This window comes from Daphnia carinata, chromosome 4 (genome assembly GCF_022539665.2).
Source record: "Daphnia carinata strain CSIRO-1 chromosome 4, CSIRO_AGI_Dcar_HiC_V3, whole genome shotgun sequence".
NCBI classification, from domain to species: Eukaryota; Metazoa; Arthropoda; class Branchiopoda; order Diplostraca; family Daphniidae; genus Daphnia; species Daphnia carinata.
Window position 1 is genome coordinate 5,227,736 of NC_081334.1, and position 19,091 is coordinate 5,246,826.

The 19,091-nt window shown below is 37.1% G+C and overlaps 6 protein-coding genes across 10 annotated transcripts; 3 read left to right on the forward strand and 3 right to left on the reverse strand.

The window, feature by feature from the left end:
• Nucleotides 1–25: 25 nt before the first annotated feature.
• Nucleotides 26–4,502, reverse strand: LOC130687537 (peptidylglycine alpha-hydroxylating monooxygenase-like). 2 transcript variants are annotated; one of them, XM_057510713.1, is made up of 13 exons: nt 4,295–4,502; nt 3,300–3,357; nt 3,147–3,234; nt 2,945–3,014; nt 2,834–2,872; nt 2,732–2,755; nt 2,579–2,648; nt 2,308–2,356; nt 2,071–2,216; nt 1,873–2,012; nt 1,740–1,789; nt 590–612; nt 26–518 (listed from the first exon to the last, which is right to left on the reverse strand). In XM_057510713.1, the coding sequence occupies exons 1-13, from the start codon at nt 4,454–4,456 to the stop codon at nt 376–378; spliced, it is 1,062 nt and encodes a 353-aa protein (XP_057366696.1). In that variant the 5' UTR covers nt 4,457–4,502; the 3' UTR covers nt 26–375. The 2 variants fall into 2 exon arrangements, with proteins under 2 accessions (XP_057366696.1, XP_057366697.1); XM_057510714.2 differs by lacking the exons at nt 26–518; nt 590–612 and adding an exon at nt 966–1,542.
• Nucleotides 4,503–4,613: 111 nt separating this feature from the next.
• LOC130687538 (COMM domain-containing protein 10-like) lies at nt 4,614–5,919 on the reverse strand. The gene is made up of 4 exons (XM_057510716.2): nt 5,762–5,919; nt 5,483–5,696; nt 5,183–5,338; nt 4,614–5,094 (listed from the first exon to the last, which is right to left on the reverse strand). Exons 1-4 carry the CDS (start codon nt 5,791–5,793, stop codon nt 4,843–4,845), a joined length of 654 nt encoding a protein of 217 aa, XP_057366699.1. The 5' UTR covers nt 5,794–5,919; the 3' UTR covers nt 4,614–4,842.
• Nucleotides 5,920–5,994: 75 nt separating this feature from the next.
• LOC130687540 (S-phase kinase-associated protein 1) lies at nt 5,995–7,228 on the forward strand. Its single transcript, XM_057510718.1, has 4 exons — nt 5,995–6,157; nt 6,281–6,400; nt 6,636–6,844; nt 6,961–7,228. The coding sequence occupies exons 2-4, from the start codon at nt 6,298–6,300 to the stop codon at nt 7,135–7,137; spliced, it is 489 nt and encodes a 162-aa protein (XP_057366701.1). The 5' UTR covers nt 5,995–6,157; nt 6,281–6,297; the 3' UTR covers nt 7,138–7,228.
• A 1,373-nt stretch (nt 7,229–8,601) lies between these two features.
• Nucleotides 8,602–14,473, forward strand: LOC130687534 (GATOR complex protein WDR59-like). Of its 4 annotated transcripts, none has more exons than XM_059494872.1 (24): nt 8,602–8,745; nt 8,818–8,881; nt 8,949–8,998; nt 9,100–9,235; nt 9,295–9,499; nt 9,563–9,846; nt 9,916–10,066; nt 10,122–10,201; nt 10,299–10,371; nt 10,431–10,739; nt 10,880–11,082; nt 11,137–11,315; nt 11,560–11,687; nt 11,793–11,829; nt 11,897–12,098; nt 12,224–12,399; nt 12,472–12,669; nt 12,740–12,863; nt 13,260–13,283; nt 13,464–13,635; nt 13,697–13,787; nt 13,845–13,941; nt 14,012–14,165; nt 14,223–14,473. In XM_059494872.1, coding segments are annotated over exons 1-24 (3,279 nt in total). In that variant the 5' UTR covers nt 8,602–8,743; the 3' UTR covers nt 14,363–14,473. The 4 variants fall into 4 exon arrangements, with proteins under 4 accessions (XP_059350855.1, XP_057366693.1, XP_059350856.1 ...); XM_057510710.2 differs by having other exon boundaries at nt 8,603–8,745; nt 10,419–10,739; nt 14,223–14,471; XM_059494873.1 differs by lacking the exon at nt 13,260–13,283 and having other exon boundaries at nt 8,604–8,745; nt 10,419–10,739; nt 14,223–14,470.
• An 821-nt stretch (nt 14,474–15,294) lies between these two features.
• LOC130687539 (programmed cell death protein 6-like) lies at nt 15,295–16,491 on the forward strand. Its single transcript, XM_057510717.2, has 5 exons — nt 15,295–15,510; nt 15,628–15,734; nt 15,826–15,978; nt 16,035–16,150; nt 16,244–16,491. The coding sequence occupies exons 1-5, from the start codon at nt 15,431–15,433 to the stop codon at nt 16,343–16,345; spliced, it is 558 nt and encodes a 185-aa protein (XP_057366700.1). The 5' UTR covers nt 15,295–15,430; the 3' UTR covers nt 16,346–16,491.
• Nucleotides 16,492–16,734: 243 nt separating this feature from the next.
• On the reverse strand, nt 16,735–18,921 carry LOC130687536 (PHAF1 protein CG7083-like). Its single transcript, XM_057510712.2, has 10 exons — nt 18,749–18,921; nt 18,551–18,633; nt 18,368–18,495; nt 17,898–18,274; nt 17,719–17,834; nt 17,570–17,665; nt 17,425–17,507; nt 17,245–17,338; nt 17,032–17,178; nt 16,735–16,965 (listed from the first exon to the last, which is right to left on the reverse strand). Exons 1-10 carry the CDS (start codon nt 18,810–18,812, stop codon nt 16,885–16,887), a joined length of 1,269 nt encoding a protein of 422 aa, XP_057366695.1. The 5' UTR covers nt 18,813–18,921; the 3' UTR covers nt 16,735–16,884.
• Nucleotides 18,922–19,091: the final 170 nt, after the last annotated feature.

Below are 19,091 nucleotides of genomic sequence, written 5' to 3' on the forward strand. Positions count from 1 at the left end.
TGATTTACGAACGCCAAAGGATATGTTGTTTGCATATTCCATTTATTCTACTATATGTAATATTGTAACAACCAATACAACTGAACCCAGTTTTTTCACGTTAATTATTTTAAGCAATGCACGTAGTCGAAGGTGGTCAAGTTAGATAAAGGATTTCGCCATTAGCGCTGGAAAATCAGGTCAGTCTATTGTATTTCTTCATATACTTATTCTTTTGTTCTGTTTTTTTGTTTCGTTTTGTTTTGTTTATATTTACGTATACATAATTTTTTATTTTTATTTTTAGCCAATGCAGTTAGAAAATGTTGATTTCTCATCGGCGCTTTTGTTTTTTGCTCTTGACAACAGGGTACGTGTAGTAGAGCAATGCGATGCCTAGAGCTGCGATGCATCAATGGGCGGGTTTATCAAATTATGCTCGACGTCCCAGTAATAATTTGGTGGACCACTGCTGAAGCAATGCTTCTGATCTAGTACTCCTTTGCGCGAATCAGCCCAGTACATAATGTAGAAATTACCTATGGAAATTCAAGGTATTCATAAATTATTTTCCCAATTGTTTTTCATGCATTTTATTATTTGTGCTTACACATTTCGTCTGCTCCTGTCATTCTGCAAAAATTGGAAATAAGACATTTTTTAAAATCAGCATATTTTCTTTGATTCTATGAGGAAACAAATATGTTTCGTGTCAAATTCTAAAGCCGGATTGCTCGCCAAGTCTGTCCTGCACGTTTTCATCTTTTGGAATTATTTATTCTTGTTTGTGTTTTTTTTTTGTGTGTGTGTTTTTTTTTTAAGGTTTTTAAGCATCCAAAATCGTCTTATATTTTATCAAAGTTTCACGGTTTACAAAAAAAAAACGCCGTCCAATAAAAATGAATCCGCTTTTGATACCATTGTGGTACTAAAAATGTTTTTTCTCATGTACCAAACTTGCATTTTAACAATGGAAAAGTGACAAATAAGACATGCCTCATTTATGCACAAATAAATAAGAACTTGAGAGCGCATATTGTAACGCATGGCACTTGTGCTGACAGCGGAACAAAGAACTAGCAAACCAAAATCGTAGAAAACAGAAGCACAAAAAGAAAAGAAAAATTAACAAACCAAAATATAAATCAAATAAAAATAAGGCAAAAATAAATCAAAAGAAGGTGGACGACAAACGAAAACAGAGAAGAAACAATGCAACCTAGAAGTGCATATTAAGGTGGTAGTCTAGGGTTGCCACCGCGGTTGTTGCGATGCTTTTGTAACATATTCCTGCTACGATTATGTTGTGATACGTAATTATGGTAGTCAAAATTTCTTCATTAAAAGAACGATCGAAGGGCTCTGCCCTTTTGTCTCAAAGATCCTCGCTCTCTAATATTCAATTACAGTGCCGACGCATCTTCGGGAATATTATTAAGTCGGTTACGCGACCAATTGTAGATCGGTGGACCCATGGAGAAACAATGTTTCGTATTAAGTACCTCGCCGCCCTCTATCCAGTACATGATGTAGAAGTTACACATCTCATCATCACTGGTCAAACTAAAACAACCAAAATCAAAGCAAATAAATCCCTACTGCATTAAACGAATAAAGGCCGTTATCCAACCAGTATTTGAAAGTGCAACCTCACTATAGACGAACAAAAACATGCTTGAAAATGAAACACAAAATACAGTAAAACTAAGGCTGCAGTTCAAATAATAAAACAGAATAAAAAAGAAGCCAAAGTTTCTCACCCAATTCGCGTCACCCAATTTCGATTGCTCACCATAGTGCATCGGGCAGCCTATAGATAAAGAAATTGGTAATTTTTACAGAAAAAAATTCCTCTCAACCTTCAGGTAAGATTCATGTGTTCCACGATCTTACCACAGTGTCCCCTTTACTAAGGGTTAGATTGTTAGCAACAGGATAAAACATTTGGGGTAGTTGTGGATCTTGTTTGCCTATCAGTTTCCATTCGTCTCTGCGGTTGACCCTGCTCACTTTATATCCAGACACGACTCGTCCTACGTATTTTCAAAATTATTATTGATTTGTTCTGTTTGTGAAAGCCGAAATTGCAACCTAATGCGTGTGTATGAGTTCTAAATGCGAACGGATGAATAACTTTGTCTTCGTTTATTTTGCAGGCGGTCTCCATATACTCGACACTGTTAGCTGGGATCCGTCCTCCTGTTCCCATCAGAAGTACACCAGCAGATTTCGGTTGACTGGCGACGATGAAATAAAAAGAAAGAGAGCTCAATTACATACGGTCAGTTAAATGAAACCGTATTTGAAAAAAAAAAAAAGAAATTTTACCGAATGGTAGTATACTTTAAAAAGACTCCCGAATCGTCTCTAACACCACCTGTGACGAAAAAATTAGTAAAATTACCGATAAAAATTTATTTCTTCTAGCAGAAATTAGGGCAAAGTTGCAGTTGTCTTTTCTTCTCATTTTCGTCTTGCGTGCGTGTTTGCGTGCGTGCGCCAAGGAGCTATAACGTAGGAACGTAGAACATCTTGTGCCTCGCTCGATATCTCGTAAACTATAACTTTGGTGGCAGATGCTTTTTGATCTAGTACTTACCAACAAACCGATCAACACTGGCATAATGAACTTGTAACGTGATATACTGGATTTTAGAACGTCCACCAACCTTTTGTAAAAGAAAAAGATTCATAATAGAGACTTGTGTTTTTGAGGTATTTTTTGAATGTCTAGAAAATGAGGTGCACTTACGTGAAAACCTACTCCAGGGGGTAACTAAAATATAAGAAGAACGAAACAAGAACTATTATGTTACACTAATTACATTTCTTAACATTCCTAAGTAACACTTACCTGCAATGCTGACGCGTCATGTGCCCAGGCATAAATAACCTTAATAAAACAAATCAGCGAAAAGGACGTTGGTTACTTGACTTAATACATTCAGTTTTGGATGCCATTTACCTGAGCGCCTTTTTTGCATGGCTCAGACGATTTCAAGCTGGGATCTTTTACCGCCATTTCGCCACAGTTCCTGCAACAACAAAAATGTTTTCATTGACTGGTACTTTCAATTGAATTAGTACGCTTGGTATGGCCGCGTAGACCTATCATTCCTCTCTTCCGCTGGGAAAATTAAAAGATACACAAGTTTTGAAAATATTACCAAACTTCTTCGTCACTTCCAGGTTCTTCACATCCATATAGAAGCATGTGGTGCGCAGTGTCCATTGTTGCATTTGGAACAAATCCAACTACGAGATGAAAGAAAATATAGTAAATCGAATCACTACCAGCTGTTAATTGTATTCAGTCGTACCTAGATAGTAGTCTGTATCTGAATCAATCCGGATTGGTGTGCAAAAGTAGGTTTCTGCCTATTAGAAAACATAGAAATTTACAATGATAGCTTTTTAAGAAAAACAGTAATCAAGTAGTATAAAATGTTGACATTTTCTTAAATTCTTATTACATCTTTATTTTCAATTTTGACAACGCATAGGGAATATCTTCTTAAACAATTAATTAATTTTACTCTTCTTCCCTGTAATAAAGTACAGTAATTCTAAAAAAGCAATGATGATGATAACCGGGGAATTCCCAAGTACATTGGTTTTTTTCGCGATAACATCGCTATATCCTTCTTTGGAGTTCGTTTTAAATGAATCTAATGTTGAAGCTTTAGAGGCCACCTATTCTACATCTATTCCCTGCGTGAGACCAACTGACCAACACACGTGCTTTTGCGGAAGGCCGAAGGCCAAGCCTGTCCCAATAAATCTGTCCACCCTCTCATTTACAATGTGCATCTCCAAGAGAATACCGTTAGGTGCAATGGCACGAATGACCCTGAAACTCCTTGACTCCCTTTACACACCTGCATCCTGCTCGTAGTGGTTTATCAAGTTCCAAACTTGCTATATGTTTTTGTCAGTAGTCTGCTTGATCAAGCAATTTTACCGCAGGAATATTGCGTTTAACGTGGGTTACTACCAGGCCCAGTTTGAGCCTCATGCTACATTGTATCGATTGCATTTCATTGACGTCACAGATACTGAATCCTCTTTCATAAACGAAAAGAGCAGATGTAGGCGGCGCAAATGAGGGTTCTTATACTTATAAACTTCGACAAACTACTATCAGTTTAACTAAGTTTAGACAGCCTAATTAATTCTAAAAAATGTCATTTACAAGCTGCGTACTCTAATACCACAAACATTCTGATAGAAACCGATGGTGGATATATTGATCGGCTGTCTTTCCTGTTGAGTCAAATTTGTTCAGCTACTGCCTACACATATTGGTGGCACTTACCTTTTTGGGTAGAACATTTGGCATTAGAAGGTCAAATGTTTCGATCTCTCCTTGTTCTTGGGCAAAGCCTTGGTGGCTATGGATGAAAAGAGCGAAACACACAAAATGCCAAAAGAACTTGGAACGCAACAAGTTTTGTCGAACGAAAGAGAGTGCTGCCATGGTGCAACCGCGAGCCCCAACGTTTCGGCGATCAATGACTGTATCTTCCCAAGCGGCCAGATTGCGCTAACTGCGTGGGAGCTTCCCCTAACCATTTGTTTCACTGCCGTTTCATTTAATATGCTCTTGCAAGAATTCCATCACGAATGGAACGCACTTTTTACCCCTAATGTTTCCTTTTATTAATAGTACTGAGGAGAATACATTTGGATGTAAAGCTTAACATCTTTGGCATGACAAAATACAACATTCTAGATAAGCTTACAAAACAGGCAAAAAGAATTGTGTTTATTTACCAAATAGCAGTCTATAAAACAAAAATCTTTCTTAATCATTTATGGAAAATATTCAATGTTTTTTTGTAACACTGCTTGTGACATGAACTCTTATAGTAGGTCATCTAAATGACTTTGAACAGTTTCTAACATTTGATAAAACTCTGCTAATTCTTCGCGATTAAACTCCAACGATAATGTAGATTTGTAACTGTCATTTGTGGAACGTAGTCGGTCGTCCGCCGTTTCGTTGGTAATGTAAGCTCCATTCAAATTGAAGTGAACAAGTGCCAGTGGCAGCTCGGTGTGCCCTCCCTTAAGTGATGACAGGGAACAGTGTATTGAAGATTCAATGTGTTCTACCTGGATAAAATCATATGTTTGTGCACACAACAATATTATAATTTTGTAGGAAAAATCATCATTCAATCATGAGGTAGTTACTACTCACCTTCAGATGTGCACATGTTTCTTTTTTTAACATGTCAATGACAGATTTGGCATGTACAGCCCATAGCTCTGAAATTAAACTTCCAACTTGTTCGTAAAATCCTAATTCACTTACATATTTTGACAAGTTGCTTGGTCTCATAACATGAAATGCAGCCTGAAAGGAAAAAACTATTTTATAATGTTGACTAGTAGGGCTTGAAGTTGTTAACATGTGATTCAGTATTGCTGTTAAATCAGTTTGTAAACAAACATGCATCGATATTTTTCATTGATATCATAACAAAAACAGCCTGCTTACATGTCGAATAATGTGTTCAAGTGTGGACAGCACAATTTCGAGAGTTGAATCCTCATGCAATGACAATAATTCCTTCAATTTAAGTTTTTCTTCTTGGCTGAAGATTTGGGATCCTTTTTGTTCTTCACTTAACCTCTTGATAATTAGAAGTAGTATATTGGATAAGAATGCAGAGTTGATGCCATTGATTAGTTCAATTGATTGTGGCATAACCCTTTTAGGTTACAAGTAAACCAGTTAGACTGTATAAGTCATGGCTAGGAAATCTTTTTTAAATACCTTAACATCGGTGTAGAGTTCGATGCAGACATCGCGCTCAGTATTTAAAAGGTAAACAAAAATTTTAATTCCGCATGACGTTCCGAGTTTCAGTCGAAAACGTTTCGAATTTTCGATTTCGGATTTCCGCAATTCTCAAGGACCCTTAACAACACGACATCTATCGGCTGCCATTCGAAAACCAAAATGTTGTCTAACTCTGCAGTCGAACTAATGTAACAATTCACCATTGTCCCTTTTAACACCAGCGCCATTTCCTTCACGAGAACGTCGAGGTTGTAATAAGAACTTAATCGAACGAGAATCTTTTGGTCTTTAGCTATAATCCACGCAACTTTATTTGCTCATCAGTAGGGGACTCGAATTGTTTGTATTGGCACGTTCTTCACTAGTTAGGTACTTATTAGTTTTATTTTACGACAAAATTTACTTAAGTTTGCCCGTAATTGTGCTGGGAACTTTGTGCACAATTTACTTTGTTGACATAACGTGTTCCAAACCTTAATATACCATTTGCAGGGAATCCTGGTCTCAAAATGCCAAACATTAAATTACAGAGTTCAGATGGGGAAACTTTTGAGGTTGATGTTGAAATTGCCAAATGTTCTGTGACCATCAAGACGATGCTTGAGGATCTAGGTATCATACTTTTGTTAGTATCATAACTTTTATTTATTTTTATTTTTAGTTATAGAAGCCTCATTATTGTTGGTTTTCTCACAAATTTCTAAATGCCTTACTCATATGAGATCATTTAAATCTTTATGATTTTTCAGTCAATGAACCACAAATTATTTTACCTTTTGTGCTTATTTAATCTATCATCTCCCACAAACAACAGATTTCATATCTAAAAATGAATTATCCATTACAGGAATGGATGAGGATGATGAAGAGGTTGTCCCTTTGCCTAATGTCAATTCAGCCATCCTTCGTAAAGTTATCCAATGGGCCACATACCATAAAGATGATCCTCCACCACCTGAAGATGATGATAATAAGGAAAAACGGACAGATGACATCTCATCATGGGATGCAGATTTTCTTAAAGTTGATCAAGGGACTCTTTTTGAATTGATTCTGGTACCATTTTTTCCTAACATAATCTCTGTCTATACAAACTAGTACTGTGTTTATATGATTTATCTGATTTAAGAATTGTATTGTTTGTGTTAGTAATTGGTTTGATTGTTTCATAGGCTGCCAACTATCTTGACATTAAAGGTTTATTGGATGTTACTTGTAAGACTGTTGCAAACATGATCAAAGGGAAAACACCTGAAGAGATACGCAAGACTTTCAACATCAAGAATGATTTTACTCCAAGTGAAGAGGAACAAGTTCGCAAAGAGAATGAGTGGTGTGAAGAAAAGTAAAGTATTTGAATTGAGTTTTGTTTTCACATAAAATGTGTTCCTTTGTATCCAGCTTCACGTTTTCAAGCCAATAATACAACTAATTAAGAAGGATTTGAAGTATGATGTTTAGTGTGGCTCTTTGGCATTGCTTTATACTGTACACATGAACAACTCTTGTTGTTTCTTTTCAGACAATAATTTTAAATGTTCTTCCTCGACGACATCTATAAATTGCGGAACATGGTAGGTAGGCGGGGGTGAGAAAAAAAATTTTAGTTTGGGACAGGCAGAGAGTGTTGTTGTGATTTTTATGTTGGCGATTGGCAGAGTAAAATTTAAAAAAAAAAGAGCGTTAAAATAAATCGACACCATTAGGGCGTACAGTAATGCGGCTAGCAAAGTAGTAGGTAAGCAGGCTAGTTATTTTATATTTAGGGGAGACTGGGGTGAGCCGGGACAGTGGGTGAAGTGGGACAGCTAGAGGAAAAATAGAAGTAATTGATTTAAAATTTAAAAAAAAATATATGTTATTAGTATTTGTGTTTCCTATTTAGGGTAAAAGTTTTAAACGAATATGTGAAAAAATACAAAAGTTATGTAGAAAATTTAAAAAACGGTATTTTTTTCCTTAAATTTTTCGCCGCGATTTAGTGTTTTTCTTCACAATACTACAAGTAGTTAATATTTTATACATACAAACAGGTAGTCTATTCATTTCTCTATCGTTTGCAAAAAAAAATTTAATTTTAGGACCATTATTTTGAGGGGAAATTGTATTTTTACCAAAAGACTTTTTTTGGGGCTGGTTGGGACAGCAAATGTGCCTGAAATTGAACAGTAGTGGGTGGAGTTAAAGGCGGAGCTACAAAAACAGCGTTGCATTAATTAGTAAAAAAGTTACATTTCCAACTAACTTACTTCTTTAAAAAAAAGAGTATATTTAGTAGTATCCTACTGATTTATTACAATTTTTTTAATGTATTTTATGAGTATAAACTTAGGGTGTCCCACATCACCCACCCTGGTGTCCCAATTCACCCAACACCATAGGCTCCTCCCTCAAATTTTTCAAAACTTTAAAAATCTGTAAAACGTAAATTATTTATTATAAAATTCGGAAAAAAAACACGGAGGTAAAGAAAGGTACAGCAAAAATATAAATCCAGTCAAAAATAAAATCAAGCAATTTGTGAAGGAGTTATGGAACAAAAACAAAAGGTGTCCCAAATCACCCCAGTCTCCCCTACTGTATATCGTCTATCCCTTTTGGGAAATAGGCGACCCCGGATGCCCATGGGTATTTCTGGCGCCGAGCCGTGGGTAACCCGAGTTTTCGAGAACCTGGGCGGAGCCCTACGCACAAAGGAGAATGCTTTACACTAGGCAACCCCGGAAAGCTGGTGCAGACGCACTAGTCACTGCTAAAGCCACTACTAGCTGCTGCTTGACACTGAGATTATTTTCGCTCCAATTTTTTTTGTGGCAAAAACAAAGTCTGTTTCAAGAGGCGAACAGTAATCAAAATAGTAAAATTACATAAAGTTGCCATTGTGGATTGGTAAAACTTACCTCAACATTCCATAGAGCTGTCTTCTTGATATTATCGTTTCGTTCATCAAATTAAATGTCAGTGGTATTTGCCGTTGAGGATTTTTGCATAAGTAAAATGTGTAACATTCCATATTTTTTTTATGCTAGGCCAAACAGAATGACAGCCAAATGGAGCAGTGAATATGTAGTTGCAGAGCATAAAGATCTACAGGCATTTAGTTTTCTATTTTAAAGCCAAAAAATCATCAAAACATTTGTTGTTGTTTTTTTTAATTTAGGCAAGCACAATGGCAGTAGATAGTTCTGGACAGTATATTCTATTGGCCGGGTAAATCAATTTATCTGCTAATTCATGTACAAACACTGAACACTTATTTACCTCATAATGAACTATAATTTGGGTTTAATTCATTTGGTTTTCTTTTTCAGTCGAAGATGCTTAGCAATTGTAGATGTTGATAATCCAACATTTGTAATAAAGAAATTTCCACGTCAAAGCAAATGGGAGGTTGGGTCAGCTGAATGGAATCCCCATTCACACTATTCAAATTTGTGTGCCATATCGGTATTATCTTGCAGGAATTCTGATTTGATCAAACTTAGTGGCAACAATTACTATTCTAGAGCAATCAACGCACTGAAATTCTGTCTTGGAATGCAATTGACCTGACCCCAATCAATTGCCTACGCTTTCACACTCGTGCAGTTAGTGATTTAAATTGGCATCACTTTGAACCAGCACTCCTTGCATCATGTTCTGTAGACACCTATATAAATATATGGGATGTAAGAGATCCTCGAAAGCCATGTGTTTCCCTGTCAGCAGTAGGTAAGTGAACATGATCCTCCATAAAAATTTGAAGCTCTTGACCTGGTAATATTTTTCTTTTAGTTGGAGCAACTCAAGTTCGTTGGAACCGAGTTACTGGTAACCTTTTAGCAACAGCGCATGAAGGAGATGTGCGATTATGGGATTGGCGTAAAGGTAGCTCTCCGGTGCAATACATAGCAGCTCATTTACAGAAAATACATGGGCTCGACTGGAGTGCTAATCAAGATTATCAGCTTGCGACTTCGAGTCAAGATTGTACTGTTAAATTTTTTGACGTTAACAATCCTCGGATGCCTGAAAATGCCCTGAGAACTGTTTCTCCTGTTTGGCGAGCACGGTTTACCGTAAGAAATGGAACCACCATTTTTGATTAAGAATTAACGATTCTTTTGTGCCTACTTTTCTTTATACAGCCATTCGGCGAAGGCATGATGACAACACAATTAAGGCGAGGAGAAAATAGTCTATTGCTATGGAGGCTGTCAGACTTATCAAATCCCGTTCATTCATTCCTTGGGAATAATGATCTAGTTCTTGAATTTGATTGGAAATCACCGCGTTCTGGTATAAGAAAAGTCGCAAATAAGAAACTCTTTATTGTTTGTGTGTTTCTGCTTAGATGACGATGATTACCAACTTATTACATGGTCGAAAGACCAGAGCTTAAGAATCTGGAGAGTGGACATTAACCTTCAAAAAGTAAGGCGATTTTTAAATTTATTCTTATTTATTTCCGTTTAAAAAGCTTTCAAACGATGTATACGTTAAAATTTTTTATTTGGATCCCCAATCCTAGCTATGTGGCTATGAACCTGATAATCAGCCACAAATTGTGTATGAAGAAAGTGAATCCACTTTTAACGTTTTAAGTAAGCTTTTAATTCAGCTGCAGATGAATGCTAGAACCTAACTATAGATACTACTTTAGCCATCGACGCCGTTCCCTCTAAAAGCGACAAAGAAATTGAAATGGGACTTGAAGTTGTAGAAGAAACGTATATGGACCTTCATCGTAGTTTGGCACCGACGTTAATTGTACCGGATTCTTTACGCATAGCCGGACACAAAAGCGTAGCCGCCTCAATCGCTGCGGCTCAAGCAGTACTAACCAACACTTTATCACCTACGTCTCATCGAAAGAAGAAGTCTGCCATCAACAACAATGTTGGGATAGAAGCACATGCCCAGCCTGAACACTATTCTTTCAGCAAGGAAGTTGATCAAATTAAGTCCTTAGGTAAAAACTTGCTCAGTGACAGATAAATGACAGAAAGAGACCGTGCAGCATTCGGGCGGAAACAAATTGTCAATACTAATCACATTTGTGTGGAACGTGTATTTGGCTTACGCGTATCCCCCCCCCCCCTTTTTTTTTAGGTTCCATTAGTAATGATAATTCAATCAGCGTTTGCGACGTAGACGAGGTACAGCGGTGTCTAACAGCAGTGATCCGTACAGCCAAACACCAAGTTGTGCTCCATATTTCCCTTCCTTCTTCTTATCCGGATGGGGTGATTCCAAATTTTTTGATTGGAAAAGGAACCACACTCGATGCTAATGGAAGATGCAGAATAACTAAGGTACTGCCATCGTATATTAATTATAACATAGTATTTGACATTACGGCATTTCAGGTATTGAAACAAACAGCCACTATATCGTGCCGAAAAGGTCATCCTTCTCTAGAGCTCGCCCTACAGCAGCTTCTTAGTACCCTCGATCAATTAACGCCTGTTGACAAATCAGAAACTGAATCCACAAAAATTATGGTGTTACCTGTTAGCTCTTCAACGGCAGGAAATAATCCTTTCAGGTAAACATTTTTTAACTATTGATTGCCAAGGTAAGGTAACAAGAAGGCTATTAAATTTTTGGTTTTTTTAAGTTTTAATCTTTTGCGCATAAATCGTGTTTACACAAACTCGTAGTACTGTTTTTCGGGTGGCCTTTATAAGGATGTACTTTATGTTGCAGACAATTATTATTAAAGCGGTTCATTCCAAAATTAAAAGGGTAACATTTGAACAACCAATGAAACCTCATCATTTTTTAAATAGGCTACCGCAAACCGGTCTTGGCCATCCAGGTTTCCTGCAAAGTGCTGGTTTGTTTGGCACTTTAACCCATCACCAAGATCTAAACATCCCTTATCCTAGATCTTCTGGCGCGCGGTTTTGTAGTACAGGTAACAACCGTAATATGCCACATTGCTTCGTTAAGTCTATATTTCCAAATGTGACTAAAAAGTAATTAAGTAAGCATTACTCTTACAATACCTTTAATTTTGCAGGCATGCTGATTTGCTTCGGCCGGCCGTCCTATTTAAGGTTCCGGGAGTGCTTCTAGTTAATTAAGTCTATTGTTTACCATTTAACAAACTAATTATGATTCAAGGCGTATACATAATAAAACTTTCGACGCGTCGGCCACGCCCCGCTCCCTGTCTGTGAACCAGGCTTATTCTTCAAGTTTGGCACCACATAACATGACAACTCCATCGAATGCGGCCCCGTATGGAATATTGTATCCACCGGTTGCTCAAAGTCCCACAGGTGATCCATCTGTCAGCATCTCGTCTTTCTATAATCAAGATAGGGTAAGTTGGATTGTGTTTAATCAATTTTTTATGAATTTTTCCAAAAATGTTTCATTTTTAATTGTTTTAGCAGCAAATAGATCATTAGCGTTTAAAAACTAATTTCATTTTCCTTAATTCTTTAGAGGCAGAAATCTCGGACATCGAAAACGAAAAACAGACTTCCTTCTTATAGTTCATCGTCGGAGGAGAATAAAAGGGGAACGCATGAAACACGTCACCATAAAGTGGTAGGAGTGGTAACTATCTATGACGCCTCTGGACTTATGCCCCTACAGCTGGAGTTAGCGGAACGATACGTGTTAGTTATCTTTATATGCCATTTACCATGTTCCATATCGTGTATCATGTTCAATCTTTATCCATCAATCAGATTCAGTGACACCGATACGGTCTGGATGTGCAACCAAAATGCCGCCGTTGCATCGCAATTTGGAAGGAAAGATTTGGCATATATTTGGTCCTTGGGTGCCCTCCTGGCTACTCCTACCTTGGTTAATGACAATCGTTCACAAGACCTCGAAACTCCTTGGGCTCAAAATCCATTTGGTCGGAAGCTTCTTCATGCAATGTAACTATATTACCTCTTCAATGTTTGTTGAAGTGAAGCTTACAAAGCAGTTTGACATCGTGTGTTATAGTATCGACCATTACGTTAAATTACGAGATATACAAACTGTCGCCATGCTGTGCTGTGCCTTTGGCTACAAGTGTGAAAGTCAGGATGTTTTCCGGCGGAAAACAACACGGTCCGAGTCAGGAAGCGTAAGCGTCAAGTTGTTTCATATAGTTTAGTGTATTAAAGCTTGGGATATACCATTTAAATTCTAGTAATTAAAGTGTGTCTTGCATTTTTTGTCGGTCGGTAATCGGTTGGGGTGGCGTCCATTGGTGTTATGCTCTGAATCTTTTCCTTACTTTTTCTTCTCGCTTTTTGCTCGCAAGCTGATTTTTCTTTTCTTCAAGAAAGAAAACATATAATTAGCCTTTCGAAATCTATTTGGCTTGTCATGCTCTTTTAACTAAATAATCTCGCTTTCCAATGTGGCCAGTGAATTGTCTAGACATTCCTTCTTTTTAACACTGGCTTATTTTTTTTGGTGCTGCTGGCACCTTGTGAATGCTGGCTGCTGGATACAAATATTCTTTTTTTTTCTACAGCGCAACTTACGGTGGGGGCTGAAGGTAGGCATATCTTGCCTTTACGGTTTTTAACCTGAAAATTACTTTTTTTTTCAGAAATTTTCTAACAACAAGTAGAAATTTTTATATTCAGTTTTTTTTTCCTTGTCTTTTCTAACCAACAGATCGTGAAGACTTAAGTATTATATGAATTATTATGTATTTATTTGTTTTTTATTATAGCCAGGAGACTCACCATACCATACAATACACCCCGGAGACACGACATTGGATGGCTGGAATCTCGTCACAGGCTTAAAACAAATCCGTTCGAATTCGTGGTCTGACTCTCTTGATGATTTCCGTCTCGGAACTCCTGGAATGAATCCTATATCGAACGGTCGTCCTTTACCAGGTAAAAGACCATCAAAAAATGTTTAATTAATAAAATTAACTAATCATTGAAATTGCTTCAGTTACTTCAATATTCCTACCACACTCCACAACTAGCGCTTTATCGTCAAATGGGATTGAGGGAAGCGGGGAGTGTAGAGACAAAGACTTAAGGTCATTATTTGCGCATTCACTGTTTTTTTCTTTCATAACTTTTCTGTTAATCTTTAGATTACTCGATCCGAAATTTTCTGGATTATTTGACAACTATCGTCGGTGTTATGCTGACATTCTTTACCGATGGGGACTTCTTGAGGCGCGCGTTTTGGTATCCACCGAAAATCTTAGTCTCTTTCGACCTTTTCTTTGTAATACATTGTTTATTACTTTTCTCGCAGGTGCTGAAGTACCTCTCCAGCCCCATTGATCCCCATAGAGGCGTGGATTTCGTAACTGAGTGCAATCCCTGTAGAACAACCGCAAGGGGGCCGCAATGTACCGTTTGCAAGCGATTGTTGCTGAATTGCGTCATATGTCGCGTCGTCGTAAAAGGTTTTATTGTGATTGTCAGACAAATTTAAATGGCATTATTTCTTAAATAATTTATAGGCTCTGCAAGTTTTTGCCTCGTATGTGGACACGGAGGCCACGGGAGGTGCATGGCGAATTGGTTTGCTGAAGAGAACGAATGTCCTAGCGGATGTGCTTGTAACTGTTTACTAGAAAACAATACTGTATTTTCCGTCTAGTTAAAAAGAAATCTCGAACATACACCTGTTTTCCATTCGCATCATTGCAGTGGGACAATGTCAGTTATATATGTGCTTATAAATTTATCTTTTGATTTACGAAAATTTAATTGAACCATAAATGTGCGGAGAGTGGCGATTTCAATAATATACTGTAAAGTTGTCTTTGATAGTTCAAGTTTCTTATAGATACGATTCCGATTGCCGCCCCGAATTTGGAGCACGCCATGCGTTTCTTTAGCCCCGTCTATTGTCATAGTCAAATGGTAACAAGAATTAGGAAAATTACCCTAGCCACATATTTACACTAGTGCTTAAAGATAAAGAAGATTTACCTATGATTTATAGATAGGAAAACCTGATGAGAAAAATTCGTTGACAGTAAAATATATACATATTTTTTGTATATTTACAATATACGTAGGTGTATCTATTTACATGGACGTTTCCATATCTAATTTAATCTACGGGTATCTTTTTACCCCGGTTTATCAGATTGCCACCAAGGTTTTCAACGGCCAATCACTTAAAGATGTGGTTCCTATTTTAATTAACACGTTTAATACTCCATTAAGAGGTTTTGCCTATACCACTCTGCAAGTATTTCAAGTGCTTCCTTCCTGTTGCTTCGAATTGAGCTTAGCGCCATCTTGTAACTTTGTGCCATGTTGTTCTCGTTTGTAAAATTATTTAGAATCCTTATCTCGTTGGTATTATCATATCACGCTATCTTTACTCTTAGTGGGCATCAGATAAATTGTGAGCAAAATATAGAGTTTTAGAGTATTAAAATCGGGGAACAAGTATTAGAAATGGATGTAGAAGAAGAAATTTTTTACGCAAACGCTGACGTGTCTTTGCCTTATACACAGTTTCACAATTGGTCGAATTCCCCAACAGCTACGTAGAATATACTACAGATCATTTGAGTAATAACACTTTCATTCCGGCTACTAGCACGCAAAGCAACGGTCATAGCAGACTATCTTCGTTTACAATCGAATCTGAACAGCATCGAATATTGTTGGATTCAAAAAATTTCTGAAATTCCTCAAAAACACCGTTTAAATGGCTTATCATAATTACCAAGGACCGGGAGGGGCTCCACCGACTGCAACCCGTGATTTTCTGTGGCAGGTGTTCCAAAGGTACTGATATTATTTTCCAATAGCGTGTGTCATTTCGTATTTGGTTGTCCATTTTTAATTCTTCCCCCATTTCATGAAGTCTAGTGTGCATTAAAAATTACAATGACATGATTCTAGGGTTGACAAGGATCGAAGTGGAGCAATATCAGCACAAGAACTACAGTCAGCATTATCCAATGGAACATGGGCTCCATTTAATGCAGAAACTGTTAGGCTTATGATTGGTATGGAAAAAAAGAGAAAGAACAAAGTGTTATTTATTAGTTAATTTTATCTGTAGTGTGATATTGTGCCTTCATTTCTGAACAACAACAGGCATGTTTGATCGACAACAAAGAGGAACTATTAACTTTGAAGATTTTGGAGCAATCTGGAAATATGTCACTGATTGGCAGACTTGCTTTCGTTCATTTGATAGAGACAACTCTGGAAATATTGATGGAAATGAACTGAAAACAGCACTGACAAGTAATATCTTCCAAACATATGATTTTAACAATGAATTATTATAGTTGCTTTTCTAGGCTTTGGCTATCGTTTGCAAGATGGTACACATCATATGCTACTCCGGAAATTCGACCGTATGGGCAAAGGAACTATCTATTTTGATGATTTCATCCAATGCTGCATTGTACTACATGTAAATATGATTGAACTTTATATGTTTTGATAAAGCTTAAAGATCTAATCTTTGCATATATTTTGACCATTCAACTGAAATCATTGAAATCAGAATCTAACTTCGGCATTTCGTCAGTTTGACACCGACCAAGACGGAATTATCACTATTGGGTATGAGCATTTCATTCAAATGGTCCTCAACACCCGCGTTTAATTGCATTTTGACATTGGCTTCCAAAAGAAAAGAATTTGCCTACTTTGGTTTTCTTTCCGCTTTCGCAAATGTCTTTGATGACAATTGTCTACTATGGATCCCTTCTTTAAAAATCCACATGTGAATACACTACATAACGCAAAACAGTGATCAGTGGTCGTCAACAGCGCAGTGCTTCGTTCTATTGCGTGTGTGCAAACGGCGATGTTCAAAGACCTAGATTTGTCTTCACGTTTTTAGGTTCGTCTTTTTGCTGAGAATATACCATGTCTACTCTTATAAGTCACAAACTCCAAATAGTATTTCCGTAACTGATTGGACCACAAATCTCATTAAAAACGAAACGAAATTTTGCCTGATCATGCTCCCAATTTTAATTTCAGGAAAGCTTGTGTGCAATGCTCTATTGCTTTTCAACATTTATAAGTCACAAAGTGTACGAACACATTCAAAATAAATTCACGATGTCAACGCATTTCGTAGTGAATTCACGCTCTTTCAAGGTACTCAACAAAATTCAAAATATTAGTACGCTTTCCTTACGATTCCTGTCCTTGCAGTGGCAAATTGTCATCGGATGCATAGAGAGTTACGGATGCTATCAAGTTGTTCGGCATCACCTAAGGCCAACCAGAAAGACTAAATTCTCATTTTTTGGTTCTAACAAATAATAAGAATAGGGTAACCTCAAAAATGATATCCTCAACTCCGTAACAGAACGTCGAACCAAATGGGTTTGTTGTGTTCGTAGATGAAGATCGATGAAGAACAATTGGGCGGGAACTCGGCTGCACTTTCTCACAGACTTCATCCCAGCGTGAATAAGCAGATACCTAAAAGGAAACAATATTACGATAAAAGGTTTTGATCCTCAAAACAAAGGTGAATACAAAACTAACAGTGATAAAGGTAGGCGATAAATCAATTAATTTTGAATTGTCTGTTGAGATGGGTTTCGTTGGCAGTTGGAGCTTGAATTCACATCGATGGTACCTTTAGACCCGCAAAGAATAGGAACAAAATCAAACAAGCTCATGCTGTTAATCTTTGCAATTGCTTAGAACAAATATGCAGCTTACATATTGAAATTGTAGTGTCCTGGGTAGTTGGTGTGTAGAACAAACTTTTTCAGTTTATGATATTTCCCATCGAACAAAGCATCCTATTTAAGCAAAAATACTTTTCCATGAGACGTACCCACGTATCAATATTGAAAATACGTACTAGTCCGAGTGTAAAGTAGTTGTAAAAATAATCCGAAAAAGAAGCTGGAGCTCGACGATGCGCCTGAGGACTATGGATTCGCATTTTATCTTCATCCTTTGAAAACGAAATGAGACCAACTCTCAACCAATAATATTCTCAGGTTTTACCTTATAAAACACACGTGAAGGGGCTCCTAGTAAAGTAAGAACATCCTCCGCGGAAGCGCCAAAGCATAATTCTTGAACGCAGGCATGGCGTCTAGGTTCCAATACCTGTGACGGTCCTATAACAGCAAGATAATTTTACTTGTAAGCAAATAATAAGACAAAGTAAACGTGAATGCAACCTTCGCAAATAAGAGAAAGCTTGATCCCCGAGGTGCACCCATTATGGCGAATTACTTCTAAACCTTGAAGATAAGGATGAGAAAAGAAGCAAGATATTGGTAGAGGAGGAGGCTTGCTGTCAATTAAACTGTTGCCACTGAATATGAACATTTTTGATGCAACTGGAGATGCACCATTGGTAAACTGTAGTGAACCAAGACCCCGAACACATCGAGGTTCACTAGCTTGCTCTACTGGAAAAGTAAAAGATAATCCACGAAAGTTGAGAGTAAATATTCGTTTCTCTGGATCATATATTCCAGGATGTGTGGCTCCAAATGAATGATCAATCTGATCAATTGTTGGGATTACATCAGATGAATTGAACACCAATCCACTGTTAAGATAAAATGATAATAGATTTTTTTACATTAGGGCAAAGGTGGAGGATTTCTTAGTGAACAAAAACAAAAAAACATAAAAAAATTACCAATATTTAAGCTTAATGAGGTTCATGGCAAAGATCTCAATCACTTTCAAACGCTGTGAAACTGAATCAAAGAGAAGTCGTATTCCATCCAGAGTTAGACTCAAGATAAGGTCAGAAGCTAAGGGGTCCTAAAACACTAACACTATTATTATGAAGATTGAAATTGTAATCAGTGCCACTCACATTTTCATTATAGATTACTTGAACTCTCTTCATGATTGCTACCTGAGACATGCATATGCAAACTGCTTGGGAAAACTGCATTCCTGTTAACACCAAAAACACAAAACAATATGAAATTAGGTCTGTTTATTTTAGGTGTTTATTGCCTGAAAGAAAAGTATTGCAATAAAAAAAGTATAAAATACGCCTTAACGTTACCTAAAATAAACTCCCAATGTTCACAACCCAACGACCTTTCAGGAATTACTTCTAAATCCAGCATCTTCAAATTTGTGTTTGTTATAGTATATCGTAACGTAATTTCCGATCAGAGCAGCAGTCCACAGTTGCACAACTTTGGAAATGAAAACAAAAACAGCTGTTTCTTATTTGTTGTTATTTTCTTTTTTCTTTGTCTTTGTTTGCCAAATCAGAACGTCATCTAGCGGGGGAAAAACTAAAGCTATCAACCTCCTTTCTATTCCATTGAAAGCTTTAAACAGAAAATCGATTTGTTCAATTACGAAACAAAATTGGTAGTCAGAACTCTTGATTTATTAGA

What these genes read in the sequence shown, in the direction of transcription:
- LOC130687538 (XM_057510716.2), bottom strand. Translation starts at nt 5,793, where the DNA reads ATGTCTGCATCGAACTCTACACCGATGTTAAG. An exon ending in TTGAACACATTATTCGACAT is followed by an intron (nt 5,339 to 5,482) that starts GTAAGCAGGCTG and finishes TTTTCCTTTCAG; the next exon opens with GCTGCATTTCATGTTATGAG. An exon ending in AAACATGTGCACATCTGAAG is followed by an intron (nt 5,095 to 5,182) that starts GTGAGTAGTAAC and finishes GATTTTATCCAG; the next exon opens with GTAGAACACATTGAATCTTC.
- LOC130687534 (XM_057510710.2), top strand. An exon ending in TTTGGCGAGCACGGTTTACC is followed by an intron (nt 9,847 to 9,915) that starts GTAAGAAATGGA and finishes TTCTTTATACAG; the next exon opens with CCATTCGGCGAAGGCATGAT. An exon ending in GAACGGTCGTCCTTTACCAG is followed by an intron (nt 13,636 to 13,696) that starts GTAAAAGACCAT and finishes AAATTGCTTCAG; the next exon opens with TTACTTCAATATTCCTACCA.
- LOC130687536 (XM_057510712.2), bottom strand. Translation starts at nt 18,812, where the DNA reads ATGCTGGATTTAGAAGTAATTCCTGAAAGGTCGTTGGGTTGTGAACAT. An exon ending in ACATTGGGAGTTTATTTTAG is followed by an intron (nt 18,634 to 18,748) that starts GTAACGTTAAGG and finishes TGGTGTTAACAG; the next exon opens with GAATGCAGTTTTCCCAAGCA. An exon ending in GCTTTCTCTTATTTGCGAAG is followed by an intron (nt 17,835 to 17,897) that starts GTTGCATTCACG and finishes TTGCTGTTATAG; the next exon opens with GACCGTCACAGGTATTGGAA.
- LOC130687537 (XM_057510713.1), bottom strand. Translation starts at nt 4,456, where the DNA reads ATGGCAGCACTCTCTTTCGTTCGACAAAACTTGTTGCGTTCCAAGTTC. An exon ending in AGATACAGACTACTATCTAG is followed by an intron (nt 3,235 to 3,299) that starts GTACGACTGAAT and finishes TTCATCTCGTAG; the next exon opens with TTGGATTTGTTCCAAATGCA. An exon ending in CATGCAAAAAAGGCGCTCAG is followed by an intron (nt 2,873 to 2,944) that starts GTAAATGGCATC and finishes TGTTTTATTAAG; the next exon opens with GTTATTTATGCCTGGGCACA.
- LOC130687540 (XM_057510718.1), top strand. Translation starts at nt 6,298, where the DNA reads ATGCCAAACATTAAATTACAGAGTTCAGATGGGGAAACTTTTGAGGTT. An exon ending in GACGATGCTTGAGGATCTAG is followed by an intron (nt 6,401 to 6,635) that starts GTATCATACTTT and finishes TATCCATTACAG; the next exon opens with GAATGGATGAGGATGATGAA. An exon ending in CTCTTTTTGAATTGATTCTG is followed by an intron (nt 6,845 to 6,960) that starts GTACCATTTTTT and finishes ATTGTTTCATAG; the next exon opens with GCTGCCAACTATCTTGACAT.
- LOC130687539 (XM_057510717.2), top strand. Translation starts at nt 15,431, where the DNA reads ATGGCTTATCATAATTACCAAGGACCGGGAGGGGCTCCACCGACTGCA. An exon ending in CTGTGGCAGGTGTTCCAAAG is followed by an intron (nt 15,511 to 15,627) that starts GTACTGATATTA and finishes ACATGATTCTAG; the next exon opens with GGTTGACAAGGATCGAAGTG. An exon ending in ACTGAAAACAGCACTGACAA is followed by an intron (nt 15,979 to 16,034) that starts GTAATATCTTCC and finishes TTGCTTTTCTAG; the next exon opens with GCTTTGGCTATCGTTTGCAA.